This window comes from Odocoileus virginianus, chromosome 28, assembly GCF_023699985.2.
Source record: "Odocoileus virginianus isolate 20LAN1187 ecotype Illinois chromosome 28, Ovbor_1.2, whole genome shotgun sequence".
In the NCBI taxonomy this organism is placed as follows: Eukaryota; Metazoa; Chordata; class Mammalia; order Artiodactyla; family Cervidae; genus Odocoileus; species Odocoileus virginianus.
In genome coordinates this window covers 25,051,005-25,078,452 of record NC_069701.1, presented here as the reverse complement: position 1 = coordinate 25,078,452, position 27,448 = coordinate 25,051,005, and the positions used below count along the sequence as shown (strand labels likewise).

General features: G+C 38.7%; 1 protein-coding gene across 4 annotated transcripts; it reads right to left on the bottom strand.

The window, feature by feature from the left end:
• Positions 1 to 21: 21 nt before the first annotated feature.
• On the bottom strand, positions 22 to 25,580 carry CHEK1 (checkpoint kinase 1). Of its 4 annotated transcripts, none has more exons than XM_020877685.2 (13): positions 25,484 to 25,580; positions 24,648 to 24,732; positions 22,691 to 22,914; positions 20,882 to 20,946; positions 20,718 to 20,787; positions 19,578 to 19,766; positions 19,059 to 19,163; positions 17,158 to 17,253; positions 14,802 to 14,910; positions 14,432 to 14,609; positions 13,701 to 13,832; positions 9,931 to 10,032; positions 22 to 8,527 (listed from the first exon to the last, which is right to left on the bottom strand). In XM_020877685.2, exons 2-13 carry the CDS (start codon positions 24,710 to 24,712, stop codon positions 8,432 to 8,434), a joined length of 1,431 nt encoding a protein of 476 aa, XP_020733344.1. In that variant the 5' UTR covers positions 24,713 to 24,732; positions 25,484 to 25,580; the 3' UTR covers positions 22 to 8,431. The 4 variants fall into 4 exon arrangements, with proteins under 4 accessions (XP_020733344.1, XP_020733346.1, XP_070313459.1 ...); XM_020877687.2 differs by lacking the exon at positions 25,484 to 25,580 and adding an exon at positions 24,929 to 25,124; XM_070457358.1 differs by lacking the exon at positions 25,484 to 25,580 and adding an exon at positions 23,015 to 23,088 and having other exon boundaries at positions 24,648 to 25,123.
• Positions 25,581 to 27,448: the final 1,868 nt, after the last annotated feature.

Sequence of the window (27,448 nt, the reverse complement as noted above, 5' to 3'; positions counted from 1 at the left end):
CTGAGTTCACAAGTAAGAAAGTTTGACATCGAAATGTTTTATATATTCAGATTCCATGTCATTCCAAACATATCAAGGGTACAGAGCAGCAGTGAGCAAGGGTCAGATTTCAAAACCAAAGCTGTATGATCTCAATCTGAGCAAATAGCACAGTATAAATATTAGCTAAAATAGTTCTTTCAACACCAGAATTAAACCTCTGTCCCACACAAGCCCATTTCTTCTCAGCCACTGCTCCCCACACCTGTTTAAAAGCCCCTGAAAAATCAATGTTTTTGCTCTGGTTCTTATCAAGGATTTTGTGTGTGTGTTTGTAGGAAAGATTTACTTGAAGAAATGTTACAACATATAAAAACTATATTAGGTCTTAATTTCCACTCATACAGTGGTAAATTTGATATACATAGTAAAAAACTTTTAAAATCCAGAATAGACAAGTACTGCACAGATTGATCACTAAGTCAAATTAGCTGATAAGCAAACCTCACAGAACAGTCTCCTGTCAGCCAAGGTCAAAAACACCATGTACAACACATCTAAACTGACAGATTTAAAAATATATTAAAAATATAACAATGGTGGTGCATGTTGGGGACCCCTGGTGTCAGAAACAAAGAGAAATAAAATCCTACTAACATTATAGATGCTATTTTTTTGATGGAGGGAGATAAATATTAGCTAAATGTTATTAAACATAGCTAAATCTATTGTGCTGTGCTTAGTCATTCAGCCGTGTCTGACTCTCTGCGACCCCATGGACTGTAGTCCACCTGGCTCCACTGTCCATGTGATTCTCCAGGCAAGAACACTGGAGTGGGTTGCCATGCCCTCCTCCAGGGGATCTTCCCAACCCAAGATTCCCGCACTGCAGGGGGATTCCTTACCCTCTGGGCCACCAGGGAAGCCTAATCTATTAGCTATGTATTTTGAGGAAATAAATTCAAATATGTTGTTACAACTGGAGGGTAGGGGAGTTTTGGCTTCCAATAGTGGTGGATTATTCAATATCACAGTATTCAATATCCAAGTCTATGCCCCAACCAGTAATGCTGAAGAAGCTGAAGTTAAACAGTTCTATGAAGACATGCAAGACCTTCTAGAACTAACACCCAAAAAAGATGTCCCACTCCAGTATTCCTGGGCTTCCCTTGTGGCTCAGCTGGTAAAGAAGCTGCATGCAATGCGGGAGCCGGAGACCTGGGTTCGATCCCTGGTTGCAAAGATCCCCTGGAGAAGGGAAAGGCTACCCACTCCAGTATTCTGACCTGGAGAATTCCATGGACTATTCAATCCATGGGGTCACAAAGAGTCGGACACAACTGAGCAACTTTCACTTTCATTATAGGGGAATGGAATGCAAAAGTAGGAAGTCAAGAAACATCTGGAGTAACAGGCAAATTTGGCCTTGGAGTACAGAATGAAGCAGGGCAAAGGCTAATAGAGTTTTGCCAAGAGAACGCACTGGTCATTGCAAATATCCTCTTCCAACAACACAAGAGAAGACTCTACACATGGACATCACCAGATGGTCAATGCTGAAATCAGACTGATTATATCCTGTGCTGCCAAAGATGGAGAAACTCTCTACAGTCAGCAAAAACAAGACTAGAAGCTGACTGTAGCTCAGATCATGAACTCCTTATTGCCAAGTTCAGGCTTAAATGAAAGAAAGTAGGAAAAACCACTAGACCATCCAGGTGTGACCTAAATCAATTCCCTTATGATTACACAGTGGCAGTGAGAAATAGATTTAAGGGACTAGATCTGATAGACAGAGTGCCTGATGAACTATAGATGGAGGTTCGCGACACTGTACAGGAGGCAGGGATCAAGACCATCCCCAAGAAAAAAAAAATGCAAAAAGGCAAAATGGCTGGCTGAGGAGGCCTTACAAATAGCTGTGAAAACAAGAGAAGCAAACAGCAAAGGGGAAAAGGAAAGATATTCCCATCTGAATGCAGAGTTCCAAAGAATAGCAAGGAGAGAGAAGAAAGCCTTCCTCAGCAATCAATGCAAAGAGACAGAGGAAAACAATAGAATAGGAAAGACCACAGATCTCTTCAAGAAAATTAGAGATACCAAGGGAACATTTCATGCAAAGATGGGCTCAATAAAGGACAGAAATGGTAGGGACCTAACAGAAGCAGAAGATATTAAGAAGAGGTGGCGAGAATACACAGAAGAATTATACAAAAATGATCTTCATGACCCAGACAATCACGATGGTGTGATCACTCACCTAGAGCCAGACATCCTGGAATGTGAAGTCAAGTGGACCTTAGGAAGCATCACTATGAACAAAGCTAGTGGAGGTGATGGAATTCTAGGAATGAACTATTTCAAACCCTAGAAGATGATGCTGTGAAGGTGCTGTACTCAATATGCCAGCAAATTTGGAAAACTCAGTAGTGGCCACAGGACTGGAAAAGGTCAGTCTTCGTTCCAATCCCAAAGAAAGACAATGCCAAAGAATGTTCAAACTACTGCACAATTGCACTCATCTCACATGCTAGTAAAGTAATGCTCAAAATTTTCCAAGCCAGGCTTCAACAATACATGAACCATGAACTTCCAGACGTTCAAGCTGGTTTTAGAAAAGGCAGAGGAACCAGAGATCAAATTGCCAACATCCAGTGGATCATTGAAAAAGCAAGAGAGTTCCAGAAAAGCATCTATTTCTGCTTTATTAACTATGCCAAAGCTTTTGACTGTGTGGATCACAACAAACTGTAGAAAATTCTTCAAGAGATGGGAATATCAGATCATCTGACCTGTCTCTTGAGAAATCTGTATGCAGGTCAGGAAATAACAGTTAGAACTGGACATGGAACAACAGATTGGTTCCAAATTGGGAAAGGAGTATGTCAAGGCCATATATTGTCACCCTGCTTATTTAACTCATATGCAGAGTACTTCATGAGAAATGCTGGGCTGGATGAAGCACAAGATGGAATCAAGATAGCCAGGAGAAATATCAATAACCTCAGATACGCAGATGACACCACCCTTACAGCAGAAAGCGAAAAAGAACTAAAGAGCCTCTTGATGAAAGTGAAAGAGGAGAGTGAAAAAGTTGGCTTAAAACTCAACATTCAGAAAACTAAGATCATGGCATCTGGTCCCATCACTTCATGGCAAATTGATGGGGAAACAGTGGCTGGCTGACTTTATTCATTTATTTTTTTTTTTTTTGGCTCCAAAATCATTGCTGATGGTGACTGAAATTAAAAGACACTTACTCCTTTGAAGAAAAGTTATGAGCGACCTAGACAGCATATTACAAAGCAGAGACATACTTTGCCAATGAAGCCCCGTTTAGTCAAAGCTATGGTTTTCCAGTAGTCATGTATGGATGGGGAGAAGGAAATGGCAACCCACCCCAGTATTCTTGTCTGGAGAATCCTGTGAACAGAGGAGCCTGGTGGGATGTCATCTATGGGGTGGCACAGAGTCTGACATGACTGAAGTGACTTAGCAGCAGCAGCAACAGCATGTATGGATGTGAGAGTTGGAGTATAAAGAAAGCTGAGCGCAGAAGAATTGATGCTTTTGAACTGTGATGTTGGATAAGACTCTTGAGAGTCCCTTGAACTGCAAGGACATCCAACCAGTCCATCCTAAAGGAAATCAGTCCTGAATATTTATTGGAAGGACTGATGTTAAAGCTGAAACTCCAATGCTTTGGCCATCTGATGTGAAGAACTGACTCATTTGAAAAGACCCTGATACTGGGAAACATTGAAGGCGGGAGGAGAAGGGGACAACAGAGGGTGAGATGGTTGGCTGGCATCACCAACTCAGTGGACATGAGTTTGAGTAAACTCTGGGAGTTAGTGATGGACAGGGAGGCCTGCTGTGTTGCAGTCCATGGGGTCGCAAAGAGTTGGACACGGCTGAGCGACTGAACTGAATTGAATGGTGGATTAGTTTGGATGAACTAACCTTCCTTCAGATAAGAATTTAAAACTATGAACCAAAAATTAGAAACAACTACTTAAAAATTTCTCGAAAGGGAACCAGAGAGAAGTCACCCCTAAAAAGACTAGGATAGCACTGTGTGAGATAGATAGTTCTGAGCCTTTACGCCTAAGGGTATTCTCAATCCACATGTCATAGAGTGGCAAAAATCCAGTTTACTGGCTTGAGGTCAGAGAACATAGGCTGGAGTTGGCAGAGCAGCTGTAAAATTAGGGGGAAATCCTGGAAAGGGAACTACAGAGGGGATAAACTCCAAAACTTGAGTATAAACTGTGACCAAATTCTTGGTTGACACTGACTCTGGGAGGCTCAACAAGAGTACCTGGAAGCAGAGAGAACTGAGCAGAGATTTTGGCTGTTGTCCACCTCAAGGAAGACCAGCTTTGGAGTTCAGGTCAACCCAAGTTACCTACCCACCAGAACAAATGTCAGTTCTCCTCAGAGGAACACAGAGTCCAGAATCTCTCAGATGCATCATTCACTGTGTCCACCACATAAAACAAATTATCAGGGAAAAAAAAAAAAGGAAAATGTAACTCATAGCTAAAAAAAGATACTGGTCTCAAGATGAACCAGACATTGAAATTAATGAACAAAAGCAATAAACAACTATTTGAGATATGTTCAAAAACCTAAAGGAGAGGATTAAGAGGTACAAACTTCCAGGAACAAAAGAAGTCAGGGGAATGTAATGTACAGCATAGGAAACACAGTGAACAATACTATAGTAACTCTGTATGGTAACAGATGTTAACTAGACTTATTGTGGTGATCATTTGTAACGTATAAAAATACCAAGGACTTCTCTGAAGTCCAATGGTTAAGACTTCACCTTCCGATGCAGAGAGTGAAGATTCGATCCCTAGTTAGGGAACTAAGAGCACACATCCCTCATGGCCAAAAAAAACCAGAACATAAACAAGAGAAGCAATACTGTAATGAATTCAGTAAAGACTTTAAAAATAGCCCACATTAAAAAAAAATCTAGAAAAATATCAAATCACTACATTTAACACCTGAAAATAATAAAATACAAGTCAATCATGCTTAAAGATAAATGAATCCAAAATTTTAAAATCAATTTAAAAGGGGGGAAAGAACCTAAAGGAAATTAGAGTCATATGAATAAACAGACTCCCAAAGGTTTGGAAATAAAAACACAATTCTAAATGATCCATGAGTCAAAATATAAACAATAAAATAATTAGAAAAAAAAATTTGAGCCAGGTAACAAAAATACAACACATGAAAATTTGTGGCATTAAGTACAGTGAAACTTAGAGAGAGAAATGCATGATTTTAAACACTTGTATGCAACACATAAAATTGACACAGGACTAGTATCCTGAAAGTAAAAAGTGAGTGTTCGTCACTCAGTTGTGTTCGACTCTTACTGATCCCATGGCCTGGAAGCCCGCCAGGCTCCTGTCCATGGAAATCTCCAGGCAAGAATACTGAAGTGGGTATTCCTGGGGAAGGGAGAAGATTCCCTGCTCCAGGGGATCTTCCTGACGCAGGATCAAATCTAGGTCTCGTTCTCTGCAGGCAGATTCTTTCCCATCTGAGCCACCAGAGGAGCCCAAATGTCTCCATTTACAGAAAACACAGAGGGCAGGTGAAACCTGGAGAAACTGAACCACAGTGATGCAAATTCGGACTAAGAATGAAACAATAAACCAGCTGGGTTCTTATACCAATAAATTACAAGGAGAAAAAAATCAGACAGAGGGAGAACAAAGTGGGCACTTACAACCAGAAGCACCTTAGACATCAGTCAATTTCTAGTATGGACTTTATTTCTATCCTGATTCAAAAAACTGTAAAAAGTAAGAATTGGAAATCTGAACACTAGATGGATGTCAATGAAGACCCATGGGGAAAGGATAATCTTTTCACCAGTGCTAAATTAGATAGCCATATGGGGAAAAAATGTTACCTGACCTATTATACACAAAAATCATTTTCAGGTAAACTGTAGATCTAAAGGTGAAAGCCAAAACTATAAAGCTTTTGGAAGATAACAGAAAAGAAAATCTTCATGATTTTGAAGTAGGGAATGAGTGTTTAAGTAGGAAACAAAAATTGCTAGACAGAGGAAAAGTCTTAATTGAACTATATTAAAACTACAATCTTACACAAAGTCTGAAATAAGCCACAGAATGGGAGTGCACATGTTGTTGTTCAGTGGCTCAGTCGTGTCCGACTCTGTGACCCTGTGGACTGCGGCCCACCAGGCTCCTCTGTCCATGGGATTTTCCAGGCAAGTATACTGGGGTGGGTTGCCATGCCCTCCTCCAGGAGATCTTCCCAACCTAGGGACTGAACTTGAGTCTCTTATGTCTGCTGCATTGGCAGGCAGGTTCTTTACGAGCAGTGCCACCTGGGAAGCCCTATTTTGTACATATTTGCTGAACTAAATAGGAGCTGCTGAACTGAATTCAGAGTATAAAACTGTATCAAGGATGATTTCTAGAGTTTTAGCTTAAGAAACTAGGGGGCTAAATGTGGCATTTATTGAGGTGGGGGGAACTAGGGAGGAGTAGGTTGGAGGACAGGGATCAAAAGTTCTATTTGGTCAGGAGATGACTATTAGTCAAGGGGAAATGTCAGGTAGACCATGGTTGTAAAAGTCTAGAGTTCAGGGGAGATGTCAAAGCCAGGGACAACTTTGTTTATGAGAGTTACCAATGGCTGGCTGACAATTCTCTCTCTTCTCTTATTCTTTTGGACATGCTGTGTGGCATGTGGGAACTTAGTTCCCCAACTAGGGATCAAACCCTCGCTCCCTGCAGTGGAAGCTCAGAGTCTGAACCACTGGACTGCCAGAGAATTCCCTGGCTGACAATTCTCAAGAACAAAATTTCTTATTTGAGAATGTACTGGCTTAATTCTTAGAAGCTGCCTATCGGTTTAAATTTATTCCTCCTGCGGGTTGTTGTTGCTCAGTCACTCGTGTCTTGACTCTTTTTGACCCCATGGACTGCAGCACGCGGGCCTCCCTGTCCTTCACAATCTCCCAGAATTCGCTCAAACTCATGTCCATTGAATCAGTGATGCCATCCAACCATCTCATCCTCTGTCGTCCCCTTCTCCTCTTGTCTTCAATGTTTCCCAGCATCAGGGTCTTTTCCAATGAGTTGGTTCTTCACATCAGGTGGCCAAAGTACTGGAGTTTCAGCTTCAGCATCAGTCCTCCAGTGAATATTCAGGACTAATCTCCTTTAGGATGGACTGGTTGGATCTCTTTGCAGTCCAAGGGACTCTCAAGAGTCTTCTCCAATGCCACAGTTCAAAAGCATCAACTCTTCGGTGCTCAGTCTTCCTCATGGTCCAGCTCTCACATCTGTACGTGACTATTTGAAAAACGACAGCTATACCACAATAATGCCATTTACCAAGATACACAATATATAATAAACTCTATAAAGTTTCATGTTCTTGGCTTCAGACTAGAATAACTGGCTAATTTTTATAAATCACCAAGAAATGGGAATACTGGGACCCAATCTAACACATTCAAATGTTAATATAAATTGTATTGAAAGAACAAGATCTTACTAAAACTAACAGGTGAAAAAAGCCAGGAATCAGATCAATTTCCATTACTTTCTTACGTCTCCAGCCTCTTTCATTCCTCACTGTCTAGAAGTTTAGTCGTCAATGAGTTTACAGAGTTAGCTATTCATTTTCAAAATAGAATTTATTTCTGTAATAAAGAATTAAAATATGGCTGTGAAAGTAGAAAATAATATAGAAAAATATTTAAAATGTGCAACAGTAATTCCGAGTAAAGATTGTTAAGCACTAGAATTTATGCTCAACTTCTATTTGAAAGACCAATCATACATATTAACTATACCAGAAAAAAACATACCAACTTGCAATTTTAATTATTGTTCAAAAACAGCTTTATGTACCTGGTCAGGCCCTTTTAAGTACAAATCTTGGGGTATACATTTTGAAGCTGGCTTCACTTCAGACTGACTGATAAATTTACTGCCCCACAAATAACAGGTTTTTGTTTTTTTTACTAATTTATCCATGTGATTAAGTCAATGTGCAGGAAATATGTACTTTTTGGATGGAACCAAATGTTTTGGTAGAATGGGACAAGAGTATAATTTTTCATTATATTGGTATAAATGCTGGTAAACTCATGTAACCCCAGAGCATGGTTTCCACCAGGCGGGTCTCAATTCAGATGCTAAATGCACATGAAGGACTATCTAAATGAATTCTATCCACCCTTTCCCCAAAGTTTCACTTACAGTTAAGATACAGATATTATTTGTATGAAGAATATACAGAAGAATTGGAAAATGTTTGGCTAGAGGGAAGACAACTCTTCAGGGACTATTGTTTGCAGTTTGCAGAATAGATAATCTTCTCTAGGAAGAATAATGTCCACATAGCAGCACTATATTCACCAGGAATCCCAGAACCAGTGGATCTATCATGTGACAGGAAGCCAAACCTTCTGGCTGCTCACAACATCACTCAGTTTCCCCTTGATCTTCAGGAAGTGTCTCTTGAATTCCAATCCATCACCCTATATTAGGAATAAAAGCCAAAACTCATGTTAAAAAAAAAAAAAGACTATGTCATAAAATCAAACTTTCTTTAGTGGTACATAGAGACAAACATGCATAGATATGTCCAGCTATCCTCATCTTCAGGTCCTCTTACAAAGACAAAACAACTTCATAGAAGAAAAGTGAAAGTGAGAGTCGCTCAGTTGTATCCGACTCTTTGTGACCCCATGGATTATACAGTCCATGGAATTCTCCAGGCAAGAATACTGAAGTAGGTAGCCATTCCCTTCTGCAAAGGATCTTCCCAACCCAGGGATCGAACCCAGGCCTCCCATATTGCAGGCAGATTCTTTACCAGCTGAGCTAAAATGGAAGCCCATGTAGAAGAAATGCCTACATAAATAATTCTGATTTGATTTTGGGCCCATTACACTGGGCCCAGAGAGCAGAAACCAATGGCATCTTGTTCATTTCAATTGTTGAGAGCTCTGGACCTAGGTCACTGTTTTTCATAGGCACTGGGAGTTTATAAACTAAAAATTAGCTACACGACTACACTTAAGTCTTGCCAAAACACTGTGGCAACAAAGCCAGTGATTCAGTTATGAGAAGGATTTCACTACTCTAGGATCTTAATTTAATTCCATACCAAGCATTTGGACAATAGTACTGCAGCAAGCTGCCAATATAAAGAAAGTGACCAACTCTTCCAGCCTTGTTTAGAGCCATGTACAATCTTTCAGGAAATAGAGAAAATGCTATTTTGGTCTTGTGTATCAAGGGCTCTAAAACTATAACCTCAGAACTACTAATTTCTAAAGAAAGAATCAGAAATGTGAATAAAACTCTGTATATGAGTATGAATCACAAAGTAGCTTATAACAGATAAAGTTTCATTAACTATAATGTGCAAACATTTTGACAAATCACAATTTTTATGAAAAATACTATATACAAATTCAATAAGAAAAAGCTCAGAATGCTACAAAATGCCAAAGGTAATTAAAGATAAAAATAATTTATGACTATTTTTATTTTCTTTGTTATTTACAGATTACACAAAAAACAAAAACTTTTATAATAAGGAATGTTATTTGAAAAACTGTTTTGGAAGAATAGATAATGACAAGAACAAATGTTCATAATATTAAATAAAAAAAACAAGTTAACATATATCTAAAATATAATGCCAGTAAAAAAAAAAATCTCCACATAAGAGTATTTCCATATAGCATGTATTACAAGTAATAGTAAGGTTATTCTAATACAGTCTCAAAAATAAATCTGTTTTCTGTGGATGACTTGATTCTTACTTTCTTCTTTACACTTTGTGTTTTCAAAATTTCTAAAATGAACATGTAATACTTCAAAAATAGCAAAACAAAGCTTTCTCTCTTAAAAAATGTGCTAATCTATATACCTTAGAAAGCCGGAAGTCAACTAAGATCTTCTCATCCATTTCTACCAGATTCACTTTGAAAATCAGCTTATTGTTTCTTCTATCAGTTGTTGATACAGTAACCTAAGACAATAAAAATAAGGTTAAAGCATATGTGTGGGTAGAAAATACTCTAAATAAAAACTATAATCTCAGTTCAGTGATACTGCTGGGATGCAAACTTGAGAAAAGCTTCTACAACAGGAGCAGTGCCGCCAAACATCCCATTCCTTCCAGGACTTTCCTCTCCCGACGGGTACATGTGTGTCCACTCAGACCGACCTGTAAACAGGATGCAGCGCCATCACTGGGGATTGAGTCTATGTGAACACTTAGCAACAGAAGAAATTTAGTGTTTTATCAAAATACAACTGAAAGAAGAAACAGTTGAAGAGAATGAAACCAGAATGAGAGGGAAAACAAGATTATTAAAACAGAAGAAAGAAAAAGAGAGGTTAGGTTTTTGGGTAAAAAGCTACAACAGTGATCAGAAGATGGCGAAGGTTCTAAGAGGTCTTTCAACTTCCACTTTCACTGTTTTAGAAGCACAGGCTAGAAGATGGACATAGAAAGAAAGGCCCAGCCAACAGCCAGTACCAAGACTCCAAAGGTGGATGAGGCTGTCTTGGACCACCAGCCACAGAAAAGCCATCAACTTCAGCTGGACGGATAAGCCCAAGTTAAGATCAGCAGATTTGTCTAGCTAAGCCCAGCCCAAAGTACAAAAACATTTTTAATAATTCTCACCTCATACAGGGAGCTGCTGCTAAGTCACTTTAGAGGTGTCCGACTGTGCGACCCCATAAGCAGCAGCCCACCAGGCTCCCCTGTCCCTGGGATTCTCCAGGCAAGCACACTGGAGTGGGTTGCCATTTCCTTCTCCAATGTGTGAAAGTGAAGTCGCTCAGTCGCTCAGTCGTGTCCAACTTGTAACAAACCCATGGACTGCAGCCCACCAGGCTCCTCCGACCATGGGATTTTCTAGGCAAGAGTACTGGAGTGGCTTTGCCATTGCCTTCTCTGTCACACAGGGAGGGCTTTCATTAAAAAGAAACAATAACAAGTGTTGACAAGGATGAAGAGAAATTGGAACCCTCATACATGGCTGGTAGGAATGTAAAATGGTGTCACTGCTTTGAAAAATCATTTGGCAGTTCCTCAAAAGATAAACACAAGAGTTATTGTATGCCCAGCAATTCTGATCACAGGTATATACCAAAGAAATTGAAAACATCTCCTTCTGGACTGAAACGTGTCCCCTCAAAATTCAGATGTTGAAACCCTAACTCCCAATGCCTCAGAACATGGCTATTTTGGAGATAAGACCTCTTTAAAGAGGTACTTGTTGTTCAGTTGCTCAGTTGTGTCCAACTCTTTGTGACCCCAGGGACTGTCCTTCACCATCTCCCAGAGCTTGCTCAAATTCATGCCCACTAGGTTGATGATGCCATCCAACCATCTCATCCTCTGTCGTCCCTGTCTCCTGCCTTCAATCTTTCACAGCATCAGGGTCTTTGCCAATAAGTTGGCTTTGCATCAAGTGGCCAAAGTATTGGAGCTTCAGCTTTAGCATCAGTCCTTCCAATGAATATTCAGGGTTGATTTCCTTTAGGATTGACTGGTTTGACCTCCCTGCAGTCCAAGGGACTCTCAAGAATCTCCTGCAGCACCACAGTTCAAAGGCATCAATTCTTTGGTGCTTAGCCTTCTTTCTGGTCCAGCTCTCACATTCATACATGACTACTGGAAAAATCATAGCTTGGACTATATATACAGTCCTTTGTTGGCAAAATAATGTCTCTGCTTTTTAATATGCTATCTAGGCTTGTCACTGCTTTTCTTCCAAGGAGCAAGTGTCTTTTAATTTAGAGGTGACTAGGTTCAAAGGAGACCATTCAGAGGGCCCTAATCCAATCTGACTGGTGTCTTCATTAGAAAATGAAATCAGGATACAGAAAGTGACAGATTCAGGGGAGGTGTGCAGAGAGGACAGAGCATAGGAGCAGACAGCAAGAGGGTGGCCACTTAAAAGCCAAGGTTCCAGAGGAAACCAGCCCTGCCAGAACCTTGGTCTTGGACTTCAGTGTCTAGAGCTGTGAGAAAATAAATTTCTGTAAATAAACAAACAAATACCTCCTAGTCTGTGGTATGTTGTTACGATGGCCCTTGCAAACTAAAATACCTGTCTTCACACAGAAACCCGAATGATCACAGCAGCATTATTCATCATTATTCATAACAGCCAAAAAGTAGATAATTATCCCAAATGTGCATCAATAGATAAATGCTTACACAAAACAGTCTATCCATGTAACAGGCTATCATTCACCCATTAAAAGGAATAAAGTATTGATAAATGCTACAACATGAATTAACCTTGAAAATACTATATTAAGTAAAAGAAGACAAACACAAAGGGTCATACACTATATGATTCCATTTAGAGGAAATGCCCAGAAATAGGTAATCCACAGAAAGTATATTAGTGATTGCCAGGGAGGAAGGAATGAAGAATGACCGCTAATTGGTACAGAGTTTATTTGGGGGGCAGTGGGAAGTTCTATATTTAAATGGTGATAATTCCACAATCCTGTGAACATACTTAAAAACACTAAATTGTGTACTTTAAAATGGTTAAAGTGATGATTTTTATATCATGTGAGCTTTATCTCAATAAATCTACCTAAAAAAAAAAAAAAGGAGTAAGATATCTATATAAGTGAGAGTATAATCAGGCTGGCTTCAGGTTTCCTCATAGTAACATTTTCCCCTAACTTTTAATTTTGAAAGTTTACAAATCTACAGAAAAACTGAAAGAATCCTACAATAAATAACCACAAATGTTTATTGGCCTTATAAACCTAGATAAGCATGTTTACTTCTTTTTTACGTGATTGTCTTTTTTTTTTAGTTTTTAAACTAAGTTATAAATTACACACACTTTACCATGTATCTCCTGCAGACATTCTCTTACAAACCACAGTATTATGATCACACCAAAGAAATCTGACACTTATCAGAAAGAAGAAAAAAAAAAAAGAAATCTGACACTGATACAAAAACATTATCTAACATAAAACTCACATTCAAATTTCCCCAATTGTTCTAATAACATCATTTATAGCTTTCTTTTTCTTTAAATCCATGATCTAGTGAAAGATCATGCATTACATTATTTATCAAGCCTCTTTAGTCTCCTTGAATACAAAATATTCCTTTCTCTTTGTTTTTCACAATATTAAGACTTTTGAAAAGCCTAAAGACAGATCAGAATGTCTATTATAAATATGCTATAACAATGTAAACAACAAAAATTGGCAGTTGGGAGCAGGGAAGATGGAGGAAGCATGGAATTGTTAATGGACCCATCTTTCACAGAAGGAAGCTCATTGCTGTTACAATTTAAGTATAATGTATAGTTTTAAAGAAAATAAGACTTGAATCTCTTAGTATTTGTAATAACCTTAGAGAAGTCTTCTTTTAAGAAATTCTAGTTCTTAAGGAAAAAACACTGTACTTAAATTTCAATGGTTTCTTTTTCAAATTAGACTAATTACTTTAAATTTTAATATATACATAAAATGATAGCACTTTTAAATTTATTTTTAAATGAAGGGTAATTGCTTTACAGTATTGTATTGATTTCTACCAAATATCAACATGAATCAACCACAGAATGATATCTCTTATTTTACTCAAATATTTTAAATTTTTCTTCAGGAAAAGATCTAACAAAAATCAATGAAACATACCTGATTCATACAACTTTTCTTCCACTGATAGCCCAATTTCTCACAAGTCTCTTTCAGGCATTGATAAGATTTGTCTGCATCCAGTTTGGTAAAAAATCGCGTCATTCTTTTGACTAAGCGCTGCCAGGGGTTCTACAAGTCAAATAGAGGAAAGCTGAATAAATTATCAGACTTACCACCAAAAGTAATCATACTATAGCTATTTGGCTTGAAAATTCTTTTTTCTGACTTCAGATTCTTATACATAAGCGTCTCCCCTAGGGAATTCCCTGGCAGCCCAGGCGTCAGGACTCTGCTTCCAGTGCCAGAGGCCAGGGTTCAATCCCCGGTTAAGGAACTAAGAACCCACATGCCATGGTGTGGCTAAAAAAAGAGGAAAGAAAGTCTTGAGTCTCGGGATTTCTCTGGTGGCCCAGTGGCTAAGACTGCACTCTCAATGCAGTGGGCCCAGGTTTGATCCTGGGTCAGGGAACTAGATCCCACATCCTGCAATGAAGACTGAAGATCTTGTGTGCCACAACTAAAACCCAGTGCAGCCAAATAAATAAACATTAAAAAAAAAAAGTCTCCCCTAATTCTCTCCTCCACGTCAAAAAAAACAAAAACAAAAACAAAACTGTATCAAGTGTTAATACTGTATTTCTTAGATTGACCAAAAAAAAAAAAAAAAGACTTTAAGACAATAAAAAATAAGAGTTGCCATTATTATTTGAGGAACTAAATTCCCTTACCTGTGAGGATCCTGGAGTGCCAAGCAACTGACTATTTAGAAGCATGTGATCAGGACAAGTGGGCTGGGAAAAGCTGATCCCTTGTACCAGTTTGTCAATGTATGAAGGGCTGGTGTCCCATAAGGAAAGGCCTGTCCGTGGTTCTGGCTGAGAACTGGAGTACTTCACACTTTCTTCACTGAGGCATTAGGATATGGAGAAAAATATACCTTTAAATAAAGTTCTTTAGGCCTTTCTTATATGGCATTACCATTCTCACACTGAAAAAAATTATATTCATCTTAAAACATTAAATACATGGATTGTTTTTCATGGGGACTATTATATCCAACAACTACTTGATCTTTTATTAATTATTAACCGACCTTACCTAGAAGCACAGTTTACTGGAGAGAAGTCCAAGTTGGATTGGATATGTTTAGAGAATCCACCAGGAGACTCTGATACACCACTAGAAGTAGCCCGGGGCCTCTTTGCCCCTAAAAAAGAGAACATAAATACAGATGCTTTCCCAGTTAGCAAATTGAAGAAGTAAAACCATATCTAAATTCATTTCTTAAACATAAAATACTTATATGATAGACAGTGGCTCTTCCTATATGATTTTATGAGAAACATGGTTAGGAACTTCTGACTCAGAATCACTTGTCAAATTGTGCAAACTACACATTTCATAAATCTTGACCTGTAAGTCTGTCCCAAGGGCACAGTGTCAATGTTAAGGCAGTCATTTTAATGGTACCATTTTTGGTAGCAGAACAATGTTCTATGAAGACTAAGAGATCCAGCAACAGGATCAAAGCCTTTTAAAATAAAAAATAATTTGTGATAATGACAATGAATGTTATGAATCTGCTCTACTCAACCTTCATTGCTCATGAGAGTCAATTCCTAGGTAGGTTGATAAGAAGCCCAAGGTTTCTGAGGAGAAGAAAGGGGTCTGGGGCTCTCAAGGAGAAAAGGTCAAACCTTCTTTCTACATTGCTTTGTCTTAGTCAATATAACAATGTATCTTGCTCAATGATGTTTCTCCTTAACAAGAACCTTCTGACTAATCCTGTCATCTTAAAATGTGTATTATGGGGGTGGGTGGTAAGATCTTTCTATTGTTGGTTCTAATCTTATTAATTTAAGATGTATGTTATGGGAATGGGTCTGATAAGGCCTTGATAAGACTAGCTGGCAGGGATAGGGGGGTGGGTGGCAGCATTCTCCGTCCCCCTTCTAATGTCCATGTCAGAAGCTTTCTCAGTCCCTTTTCACTTTAATAAAACTCTGCTATACAAAAGCTCTTGAGTGATCAACGCTGGTCCCTGGTCCCAAAGTTAAATCTTTTTCAGAGATCACGAATCCAAGATCGTTCACCATAAGCTATCACTCCCTTGGATAAATCTTTACTGAAAATAATCATCATAGAGAATAGGATGCCACAGTAAATTCATGGCTACTCCCCTCCACTGGATCCTCACCCCTAACAGGCTACGATACATTTCTCTAATCAGTTTTCTCTTCCTTTCCCCATAATGATTCTTTGAAAACATCTATACTCCTGCCAAATTACCGAGACCCGCTCCAGTACCTCATTACTTACATACATCTCCCATTTCAGTCATTGGAAGCTCCCTCGATTTGCTGCTACCAAATCTAACTTACTTGCATTCCTACCTGTCCTCTCTTCCGTCCTCCCACCAAATGTTCATTCCTTTACTTGAAAAGGACCCCATACCCTCCTTTCTCCTTAGGGACCTTGCTGCTTTTTTCTTCCCTCTCTCTTAGACTTTTAGCTTCTTCCTCCCAATTGGATCTGGTGGCTCAGTGGTAAAGAATCTGAAATTCTAGAAAGATCTTTTAAAACCAAATATATAAGCATGTCATTTTCTTGCTTAAAATCTACCAAAAGGTTTTCCCATGGCCTTTAGTTAAAGCCCAAGATTCTTAGCATGAGTTATAAGGTCCTCCATGGCTTGGTTCCTATCTACCACCTCATCTCAAATCTCTCTCCCCCCCTTCTCTACTCACTTATTCACTCCATGAACATTTATGAAATGCCTACAATGGACCACACACTGTACTAAGCACTGGTGATGTAATGCTGAACAAGCCAGACATGGTCCATGCCACACACGCCTTCTCTCAAGCTCCTCAAATGCACTACTCTCTAACCACCAGGTCATCCCTGATGCTGCTTCCGTGTTTGGAATCTGCCACTCGTCTTGCTACTACTCATCTGGCTAGCTCCCCTTTAATCTTCAAATCTTAGATTTAACGTTATTTCCTCAGCAAGGTAAATGTTCTCTGTCACTTAAGATTAGGTCAACTGCCGTATAGCTCAGAGAACTCTGCTCAGTGTCACGTGGCAGCCTGGTGGGCGGGGAGTTAGGGGGAGAGTGGATACACGTATATGTGTGGCTGCACCTTTGCTGCACCTGAAACTATCACCACATTGTTAATCAGCTATACTCCAATACAAAATGAAAAGGCTAAAAAAAAAAGACTCGGTCAAATTCTTAGCTACAGTACCCTGACTTTCTACTTTATAATTATTAACGAACTAAAAATTATTTTTTATACTTCTGTTTTTTGTACTAGAGGCTATCATCTCCACGAGGACAGAGGCCACAGCTATCTTGTGTTGTTGACTTATGCTGACTTTACAAGTACCTTCTCTTTCACAGAAAAAAATAAATAAATAAATTTTTTTTAAACTTGTATTTTAAGCATATTACCTTTCTTGAGTGGTTTGTTGTACCATCTATCTTTCTTGATGTCTGGGATGGTAATCCTTACTGATGGGTTCTCAACTAAGATTTTATGTAGCAGAGCTGAAAACAAAATATTAAGACAACATTTACAAGATTCATGCAGATTAGAAAAGCCTATAGCTTGTGGTGTAAAACACACATTCCCTATTGCTCTCGTTAGGTCCAAATACCACTTCTGGGGAAGAGAAAACAAAGCCACTAAATTTTTGCTTGAATTTCATGCAATTATTCCTTGCTACTGTCTATATCTTTGAATATTCTTCCCAGACCAGACTCACAGTTGTTTGTAAATAGAACAAGAGCTGGGCGGAAATGTTTCTCTCCACTTGATGATATTTACACAAAGATACAAAAACAAAACACAAACCAGAAAACCTCTATTTACACAAAGATAAAAAAAACCTCATCATTTTCAATACCAAACTTCATTGTTCTAACATGTCATACTAAGTTCTCATTCACACAATTTTATAATGAAAATTTACTTTCCAGTAACTTTTTAAGAGACAGTAATAAAAACAACCATCATCCTAAGACCTTAATTAATTGATAAAGAATTCATACATCTCCCAACACCAAAAAACTCTTCTAATGGACCAAAGATTTAAATGGAAAACAAAACAAAACAAAAGCCATGAAAACATAGGTAATTTTTTTCTACTGTTGAGGGTAGAAAAGACCTTTCCAAACATGACAATACAGTCAGAAATCAAAAAGGATAAGACACTAGATTTAAATAAATAAAATATAAAACTTCTGTATGTCAAAATAGCATAACAAAGTAAAAATGCATGACAAACTGTCAAAAATATTTGTAACAAATGCAATGATATAATGACACTAATATTTTCTTAAAAACTTCATATAGAATAAAAGGAAAGCTTCCTACCAAAAATGAGCAAAATAGACAAGTCCACAAAAATAGATTAAAAAGCTAATAAATCCATAAAACTTCATTGATACTAAATTTAAAATAAAAATTTTAAAGTTAGAATATATTTCTTACAGGTTGGCCTATTAGATTAGTCAAAAAGAAAAATGTTTAAGGGGCTTCTCTGGTGGTCAAGCGGTTAAGACTCCCTGATTACACTGCAAGGGTACAGGTTCATTCCCTGGTGGGAAAACAAAGACTCATGCCTCAAAGTGTAGCCAAAAAAATAGCTTACATGTAAACTAGGTAGACTGTGATGAAATGGTACAAACTTTCTGGGAAACAATTTGGCAAAGTAAACCATAATAATTAAACACTGTATACATCTTTGACCCTGCAATTCCACTTCTGGGGTTTCACTTTAAATAACTGAGACATATGTACAAAGATTAAGGTATACAGATGATCATCGTATCTCTTTCACAACAGTGAAAAATTAGAAAAAATTCTGAATCTCTAAAAAGGTGAACTGGAGAAGTATAGTAAGGCATGTCCATATAGCAGAATACCATCACAGCTTTTAAAAACAGTGATGAATACTTACAAGTATAGTCATGAAAAAGTGTTCACTTAGCATTAACACACATACTCACAGAAAGTTTACAAAATAACATGTATAGTGTGATGTCATTTTTTGTGTGAAAAAAATACTTATAAATAATATACATATATAACAAACATATATACTTACATATTTTCTACTACAAAACACATGCAGATATCAAAATATTAAAGGAAGCTATTTCTGAGTACTAGAATTATAGGGCTGGATTTTAATATTTTATTTATTATTTTTCTACTTTATCCACAAAGATCATGTATTATTTATATAATGAATTAAAAGTTAAAAAGAAAAAAATATGTAAGAAAAAAATTCAAACAGCACTAGGCTTCATTAACCAGGAAATCAGTACTTTAAAGATAACCCAGTTACCTAGAGGAGCAGAATCAATTTTTTTCCAAGGATTGAGGTATGTTTTCTTTTCTTTCCAATCACAATATTCCTGACAACTATCACTAGGCTGGTCCCACGGCAATTCTAAAAGGAAACAAGACTCAGTTTTCTGAATGTTCAAATCATTTTACAGTAACGATTTTAAGGGAAAATAATCAGTGACACAAATCCATTAAAAGTTTCCTTCAAATTAATTAAACATGGTTTAAGAAATTTTAAAGATACTTCTAAGATAGATAATCCACTTCTGCCTTACTATTTCCAAAAGTATTCACATAATTTTAAGAGAGAGCTATTGTGATATTTCATTTAATAGCTACACATAAATCATTTTTTTTTTAATCTTTGGGATTAAAAGTTCCAACTTAGTTATAAATAGGTTAATATTAAAATACTATCACATAAATATGGAACTCCTTGATTTATTTCATTTATTTTGGTACAGGAAACCTGGCTTTTCAAAGGACAGGAATTTTATCATGATTAAATAGCTCTTACCTCCAGCCAACATTGCAGTAAGTACTATTCCACAGGACCAAACATCGACTGGCTCTGCATGAAATTCTTTTCTCTTTAGAAGTTCTGGAGCAACATATGGTAAAGTACCACACATCTTGTTCAACAAACGCTCCCGATTATTATGCCGAAACACGGTTGCCAAGCCAAAGTCAGAGATTTTGAGGTTATCTAAGTCAAAGGAAGAAAGGATGGTGCCGAATGAGAATGTTTGGTAAACAGGTACACTTACAGGGGCTTCCCAGGTGGCGCAGTGGCAAAAGAATACACCTGCCAATGCACAAGACTCGGGCTCAGTCCCTGAGTAGGGAAGATCCCTGGAGGAAGAAATCGCAGCCTACTCCGGTGTTCTCACCTGGAGAATCCCATGGACAGAAGAGCCTGGCACGCTACAGTCCATGGCGTCACAAAGAGTCAGACCCAACTGAGCACACACACAAATACTAAAAGGAGTCAAGGTTTACTGGAAAACTGCTGGTGTCATTTTAGATTTGTGGAGCTTCTCTACCTTAAAGTGATCAAAAATAAATTGTAATAAAGAAGAAATAAAAGACATCATCATATAACTAAAACTAGAAAAAGGCCTCATGGCTTCTACTAACTTAAGACAAATACTGTCAATATACAAACAGCATGGACCAGGTTAAAGAAAGATCCTAGAGTCAAAAGGGTCTTCTAGAAAAGAGCACTTAAACACTGAGAGCAGAGCCATGTCCTCACCCGGCTGTGCAGAGGCAGGAGGTATCAATAATACTCTAGGCACAACTTTCTCAGAGATGTAAAAACCCAGCTGGCTGGAAGGAAGCATATAAAGACACACAGAAACTTAAGATCCACAAGCCTCCAGAGCTTCTCATCAAGATGGCTATGTTTATAAAAGGAGGAGGAACTCTGTACAAAAAACAAATAAGAAGAGCAAATTTCCTCTCTAACTTCCCACCTTTAAGACACACAAACTGTAGGCAGAACTTTCACCTTAACTATACTTACTGAATATTTACCATAACTGAGTGGCAAATTAAGAAGCTGCCCTGAAATTTCAGTAATGCAAAAGCCTTGATCCTGCTTTTGTATGGCTGTATTAAAATGATTTTGGTAGCAGTGACAAAATACTCAACTTACCCCTTTCATCCAATAGGAGATTTTCTGGTTTAATATCCCTGTGAGTTATTCCAATACCATGCAGATAAACCTAAAAGAGAAGCAGAGGGAAGCATACCAGAACAGAGTAACTTATTTCACTAAAACTAATTTTAAATAAAAGGAAAAGAGACCCCTGTACCTACCACCCCTGCCATAAGTTGATGGAAGAACCTCTGAGCATCTTGTTCAGGCATGCCTATGTCTGGCTCTAAAAAATTAATTGTGAAAGTTAGTTTATCAGGTAAATACAGTCAGGCATCAACCACATAGTCTCCTAATTCTAAAGTTAAACATCTATGATTGTACTTTTGCAAAAAGAATCTAATGCTTACAATGAAATAACTCTGGAGTCCACTAATACATACATTGCTAACAACTCACATTTCCCCAACTGTTAAGTGGCAAAAATAAGTTAACACCACAGGAAAATTAGAGAATAACAAAATATAACCCAAATCAAGAATGCAAGATAAACCAGGACATGGAAGCAACCCAGATGCCCATCAGCAGACGAATGGATGAGGAAGCTGTGGTACATATACACCATGGAATACTACTCAGCCATTAAAAAGAATTCATTTGAATCAGTTCTAATGAGATGGATGAAACTGGAGCCCATTATACAGAGCGAAGTAAGCCAGAAAGATAAAGACCATTACAGTATACTAACACATATATATGGACTTTAGAAAGATGGTAACGATAACCCTATATGCAAAACAGAAAAAGAAACTCAGATGTATGGAACAGACTTGTGGACTCTGGGAGAAGGAGAGGGTGGGATGTTTCAGGAGAACAGCATTGAAACATGTATATTATCTAGGGTGAAACGGATAACCAGCTCAGGTTGGGTACATGAGACAAGTGCTCGGGCCTGGTGCACTGGGAAGACCCAGAGGGATTGGGTGGAGAGGGAGGTGGGAGAGGGGACTGGGATGGGGAATACATGTAGATCCATGGCTAATTCATATCAATGTATAACAAAAACTACTGTAATGATGTAAAGTAATTAGCCTCCAACTAATAAAAATTAAAAAAAAAAATAAAAAAAAAATAAAAAAAAAAAGAATGCAAGATATACCTTGAAAGCCCTGACTTGTACTACTTATGATTTACTTGATATCCTTCAAATTCACCACTAATTTCTTCTAAATGTTATGCCAATATTTTCTCTTCTCCTGAATTGTAATTGTCAAAGTGGAAGCCTAGCAAATCTAAGCTGATTTCCTAAATATTTAACAACAAATTTAAATTTCATATAATTTCTCACACCACAAAGCCATACATGTCTGTGAACTTATTTCTTTTATACTCAACTCTTTTCTGAGATACATTTTTTTGGAGATTCTAATAATCACTTTTTAACTATTAATACAGTATATCTAAATAATAAATTTAGGTCCACAGAATATATTTTATGTACTTCTCGGTATTCTTTAATATCAAGACTTTTAAGTAGCAAAAACAGTTTGTATATATATAAATAAATCCTATAAACTTCTCAATTATTTCACTTATATAACAACCTCTTATTTCAGATCTGTAAATGAATGCAACGATTTCATGAAACTAGAACGTCTACAAAGAAAAAAACTGCATAGGCATAAAATACATTGCACTTATGATACTTCACGCACCAAGAAACCACAGCTTATCATTCTTAAACTTTACAAAACAGAAATGCCAATCAAAATTACATATACAACTTGGGGAAAAATTTCTTTGATGACTCTACATATGCATTCAGTGTAGATATAAGTTGCAAAAACAAAAATATTTACTCGTTTCACTATTGCATAAGCAATTCTGGAAGGCAGCTATGCTCACCACTATACCACCAGCGCTGCTCGCATAAGCAATTCTGAATAGACAGTGAACAAACAGAAACCCCCAAATTAAGACAAATTTAAAAACTTATTTAGCAGAAGAATTATCTGAAATTTTTTCCATACCTATTCTATCAAAAAGTTCTCCCCCACTGCAGTACTCCAAAAATAGATACTGGATATTGCCTTCTCTTCTGTGACCGTAAAATTTCACTACATTCTCATGATTTAACATTTTGTTGATACAGATCTCTTTCTTAATATTTTCTGGACAGTCTATGGCACGTTTCATATCCACAATCTTCACTGCAACTGCTTCTTCAGTTCTTCTATTCACAGCAAGTTGAACTCTAAAAAGAAAAAGGAAGAAATACAATATTCCAGACATTTGAACTGTATTTCTTTTAAAACTTCAAAAGATTAAACATAACTCATCCAAAACTATTTTACCTTTATTACTTTCGCCACCTGGAAGAAACCACGGGAGTGGTTTCTGCCATGTCCTCAACAGATAATACTCCTTTCTGAAATGTGAAGTATAATAGCTAATGCTCCAAAGAAGTCATTATGTTGTACATCCAAAAGTAATATATAAACATTTGATAAATTAAAATGGAATAACAGCAATACTAAGCCATCACACATATACATGCTCTATTCATTTAATTTCTCTTCCAGTTTTACTGAGCTATAATTGACATAAAGCACTGAAATGATTATCACAATAAATTTAGTGACAATCCATCATTTTTTAGATAAAAAATTTTAAAAATAGAAAAATAACTTCCCTTGTGATGAGAACTCTTAGTACTTACTATTTGAAATTTCATGTATAACATATAGCAGTGTTAGTGATATTAATCATGTTGTACATTATATCCCTAGAACTTATTTATCTTACAACTGGAAGTTGGTACCTTTTTACCATCTTCATCCAAATCTCCCTCCCCCAACACCCTGCTCTGATAACTAGAAATACCTTCTCTTTTTCTATGAGTCTGTTTTTGAAGTATAATTGCCTTATAATGCTGTGTTAGTTCATTACGAAATAGTGATTTGATATTTGTATACATTTCAAAATGATCACCACTGTATGTCTAGTTAGGATAACCTACCATGCAAAGATATTACATAATTACTGACTATACTCTCCAACTGTACATTTCATACTGGAGACTTATTTTGCAACTAGAGGTTTGTACAAGTATTTCTCTCCTCCTCCCACCACCCTCCCCTCTGGCAACTACCTGTTTGTTTTAACTCTGTTTCTCTTTTGTTACATTTGTTCATTTGTTTTGTTTCATCTAGTAAGTGAAACCATACAGTATTTGTTTTTCTCCGTCTGACTTATTTAAACTTAGCATAATACCCTCCAGGTCCATGTTGTCCCAAATGTCAAGATTTCATTCTTGCTCTATTCATTTAATTTTAATAACATAACCTAACATTTATTAATCTAATAGTATATATGTCTATGGTAAATGTTCTAAGTACCTACAGGATATGGACTATTCCTGCCATATTACAGCTGAAAAAACAGGCACACAAGGATATTTGGAAGCTCACCGAGGGATTTCCTTGGTGGTCCCCTGGTTAAGACCCCACCCCATGTTTCTACTGCTTGAGGCACAGGTTCAATTTCTGGTCCGCCTCCCGGAAAGCAGGATGGCACGGCCAAAAAAGAGCGAGCTTGCATAAACTTCACAAAACAAAGGCCGGTAATGTGGCTCCAGAGTCTGTTCATTTGCTCATTTAACCACTATGTTCAAACCCCATTAAAGAATATATGGGAGGAGAAAACCGACTTCAGAAATCTCTAAATTTTAGGGAAAAAATGTTTTGTTTTGCTCTGTTTTGTACCACCCACCCCCGCCTCCCCCAAAAAGAAGAAAAAACAAACAGTTAACCCTTACAAAAGATTGTGTAGCTTCAGTTTCCCAAAGTTTCGGAATTTGCATGCAAAGATCTGTTCTTTTGGGTGCCACAGTGTTTAAACAAACAATTCCAGAACAATGAATATGTACTCAAAGGAGACAGAAAACTACAGCAAGTGTGAAGGCGGGTAAGACGGACTCAGACTCACTCTCCATAGGCACCTTCTCCCAGGGTTTGCACCAAGTCCCAGTCTTCCACAAAGGGCACTGCCATGACTCCACTAAGTCCCGCGGCTGTAAAAGCAGGAACCCAGAAAAGACGGTTGGTGAGGACGAGCTTCAATCATTTCTGAAGCCTCTGAGCTCCGCCTCTTGTCGTGATTCCCCCAAGATAAATCACAGCTCCTGGTTTCACATCATCCGTATTCTATCCAAGTCTTTTAAAGCATGAGCAAGTATCCTAAACCGCGGCATTTGATTGATAACTCACAAGCCCCACTGCCACGCAAACCCGAAGCTGAAACCCCGCTTTCCAGGCGGCAGAGGAAATGTACTAGCAGCGCTGATGAGGGCGACCAGTGCCGTACGGCGGGGACTGGTGAAGAGGGTGAGAAGTGAAGTCTCGGGTTAGGGTAAGCGGACGAGGGCTAGTGGAGGAGGAAATAACCGCGGGGACCGCAGCCACCCCTCCCCACCCGCTCACTCCCAATTCCCACCTCTACCCCGTCCCCAAGGTCAGGAGGAGCCCGGGGCGGGGCCATCTGCCCCAAGAAGCGGAAGGAAGGGCTGGGTGGCACCCGGGCCGCCGGGCCCCAAACCTTGGGGGCTCCCAGCCAGCAGAGGAGGCTTCTCTCCAGTCCCGGTATAACGAGGACCCCCGCCACCATACTCCTCCACCCTCCTAAAACCACGCCTCCGAGGGAGCCTTTCCGATCCTTTGGGATCGGAACCGAGAACGTCCTGTCGCCGTGCCCCTCCTAAATCATGTGGTCCCCGAACTCCAGCTCCAGGCGCCTTTCCCACTCTACCGGCCGCCCTTCCTCACCAGGCCGTCCTTTGCCCGCCACCACAGGAATCCAAATGCAGGGCTTTTCCCGCCAAAACTTGCTGGCGTCACATTGTCGCAAACGCGCGCTCCCTTGCCGTAAAGCAAAGAGGTGCGCGTTCCCGGCCCGGCGGACCTGCGGATTGGCAGCTCCTGGGGCCAGCGTTGGTCCTCCATGCCGGCGGAGACCGGCAGGACCAGGGTTACTTTGGAATTGGGACTAGATCCTGGCCTAAGAGGTTTTGGAACTGCGGACTGCATCGGTTGCGAATGACCTCCGGGCCCAAACGCGAACTGGGATCCGGCCTGTGACTCCGCCGTCCAGCCTCGCGCTCCCGGGGAGAGCGGCACCGCGGGGCTCGCTGCCCGCCACCCCGAACCCCCGAGCACCTCGCCCCGTAGCCTGGCAGGGTAACCAGGATCACACGCCGTAAGAGCTGCTTCAGTGACTTTAAAGCTCGGCCCAGGTAGAACTGGAGCCTAGAAGCTAGGAACAGCTGTTGAGAATTGATCCTGTTTAGCATGAAAGGAACTTTGTGATGTGAGCGAGAAGCATCGAACACTGGCCGCACCGCAGTGGGGTGGGAAGGCATCCGGGTGAAGAATGCTATTGTTTTGTGCCTTGAGATAATGTCAAGAAAACCAATTTTGCCCTGTCTTGTCCGAACTGGCACCAAAACAATACCTCCCACTCAACCTTTGTGAAGGAAGTGCAACTGCATAGCTTAGTTCTACCCACTGTCTTTAATGTGTAAGAAACAGGCAGATATAAGCAAAAACGCTGCGTTTTTACGATGCAGTTTAAAAGCAGAATAACCAGTTTAGGTGGGAAAATAAAGTCTGGGAAAGAGACTGGCTAGAGAACAAAACAATGTGGAAAAACTGAAATAGATATTCCCTCTCGACCGTAAAGACTAGGAACTCAAAGGCGCAAGTAAGGTCACCTTCATCAAACTCTCCAGTTCTTAAAGCTGGGCCACATACATTTAGCATAATTAGCTCTTGATTGTGATACTGGTAAAATAAGTGTACAGAAATGCACACACTGGATTTAAAGAAAAGTCAGGGACAAAAAACGAGTCAACACTTCGAAATTCAACTACACTTGAGGTTTCAGGTAAGTTTTCCAGATTGTTTACTCCATTTTGTCTAGTTTCTGCACTACCTGTTACAAATAAAGAATATGAAGCGAAGGCCTGCACAGTTTTTTCTGTCTGGATACAGTAAAGGTATCTTACCCTGAAAGAAAAATGAGATATACACATTTCAGGCAGAGTATTAGCTAAAGATAGCATATGGGAGAATAGATACAAGAAGCTCTGTTCCTTTCTGAAATCTTACTAAAACAGTTAATTGTAATAGTAAATATTAAAATAAGTTATTTTAATATTTACTATTACAATTTACTATTTTAATATTTACTATTACAATTTACTATTTTAGTAAGGTTTCAGAAAGGAATAAAGTTTACTATTTTAAAGTAGATTTTTAAAAGGCAATAACCTATAAATATAGATGAAAAAACAAAATTTTAACATAGATGAAAGAAGATGAATTCCATCTTAGAATTCCCTAAAGGCTCAAGTTGAATTAGTTATATGACAACATGTAATTGAATGGGGTTTTGCAGGTGGCGCTAGTGGTAAAGAACCCACCTGCCAATGCAGGAGACACAAGACTTACAGGTTCAATCCCTGGGTTGGGAAAATCCCCTGGAGTAGGAAGTGGCAATCCACTCCACAACTGAGCACACAACATACATGTAACTGAATGAGGCAAAAATGAGGTGAAGTCGTTCAGTCGTGTCTGACTCTTGGTGACCCTATGGACTGTAGCCCACCAGGCTCCTCCATCCATGGAATTTTCTAGACAAGAGTACTGGAGTGGGTTGCTATTTTCTTCTCCAGGGGATCTTCCCAACCCAGGGATCAAACCCAGGTCTACCAGCATTGCAGGTAGACACTT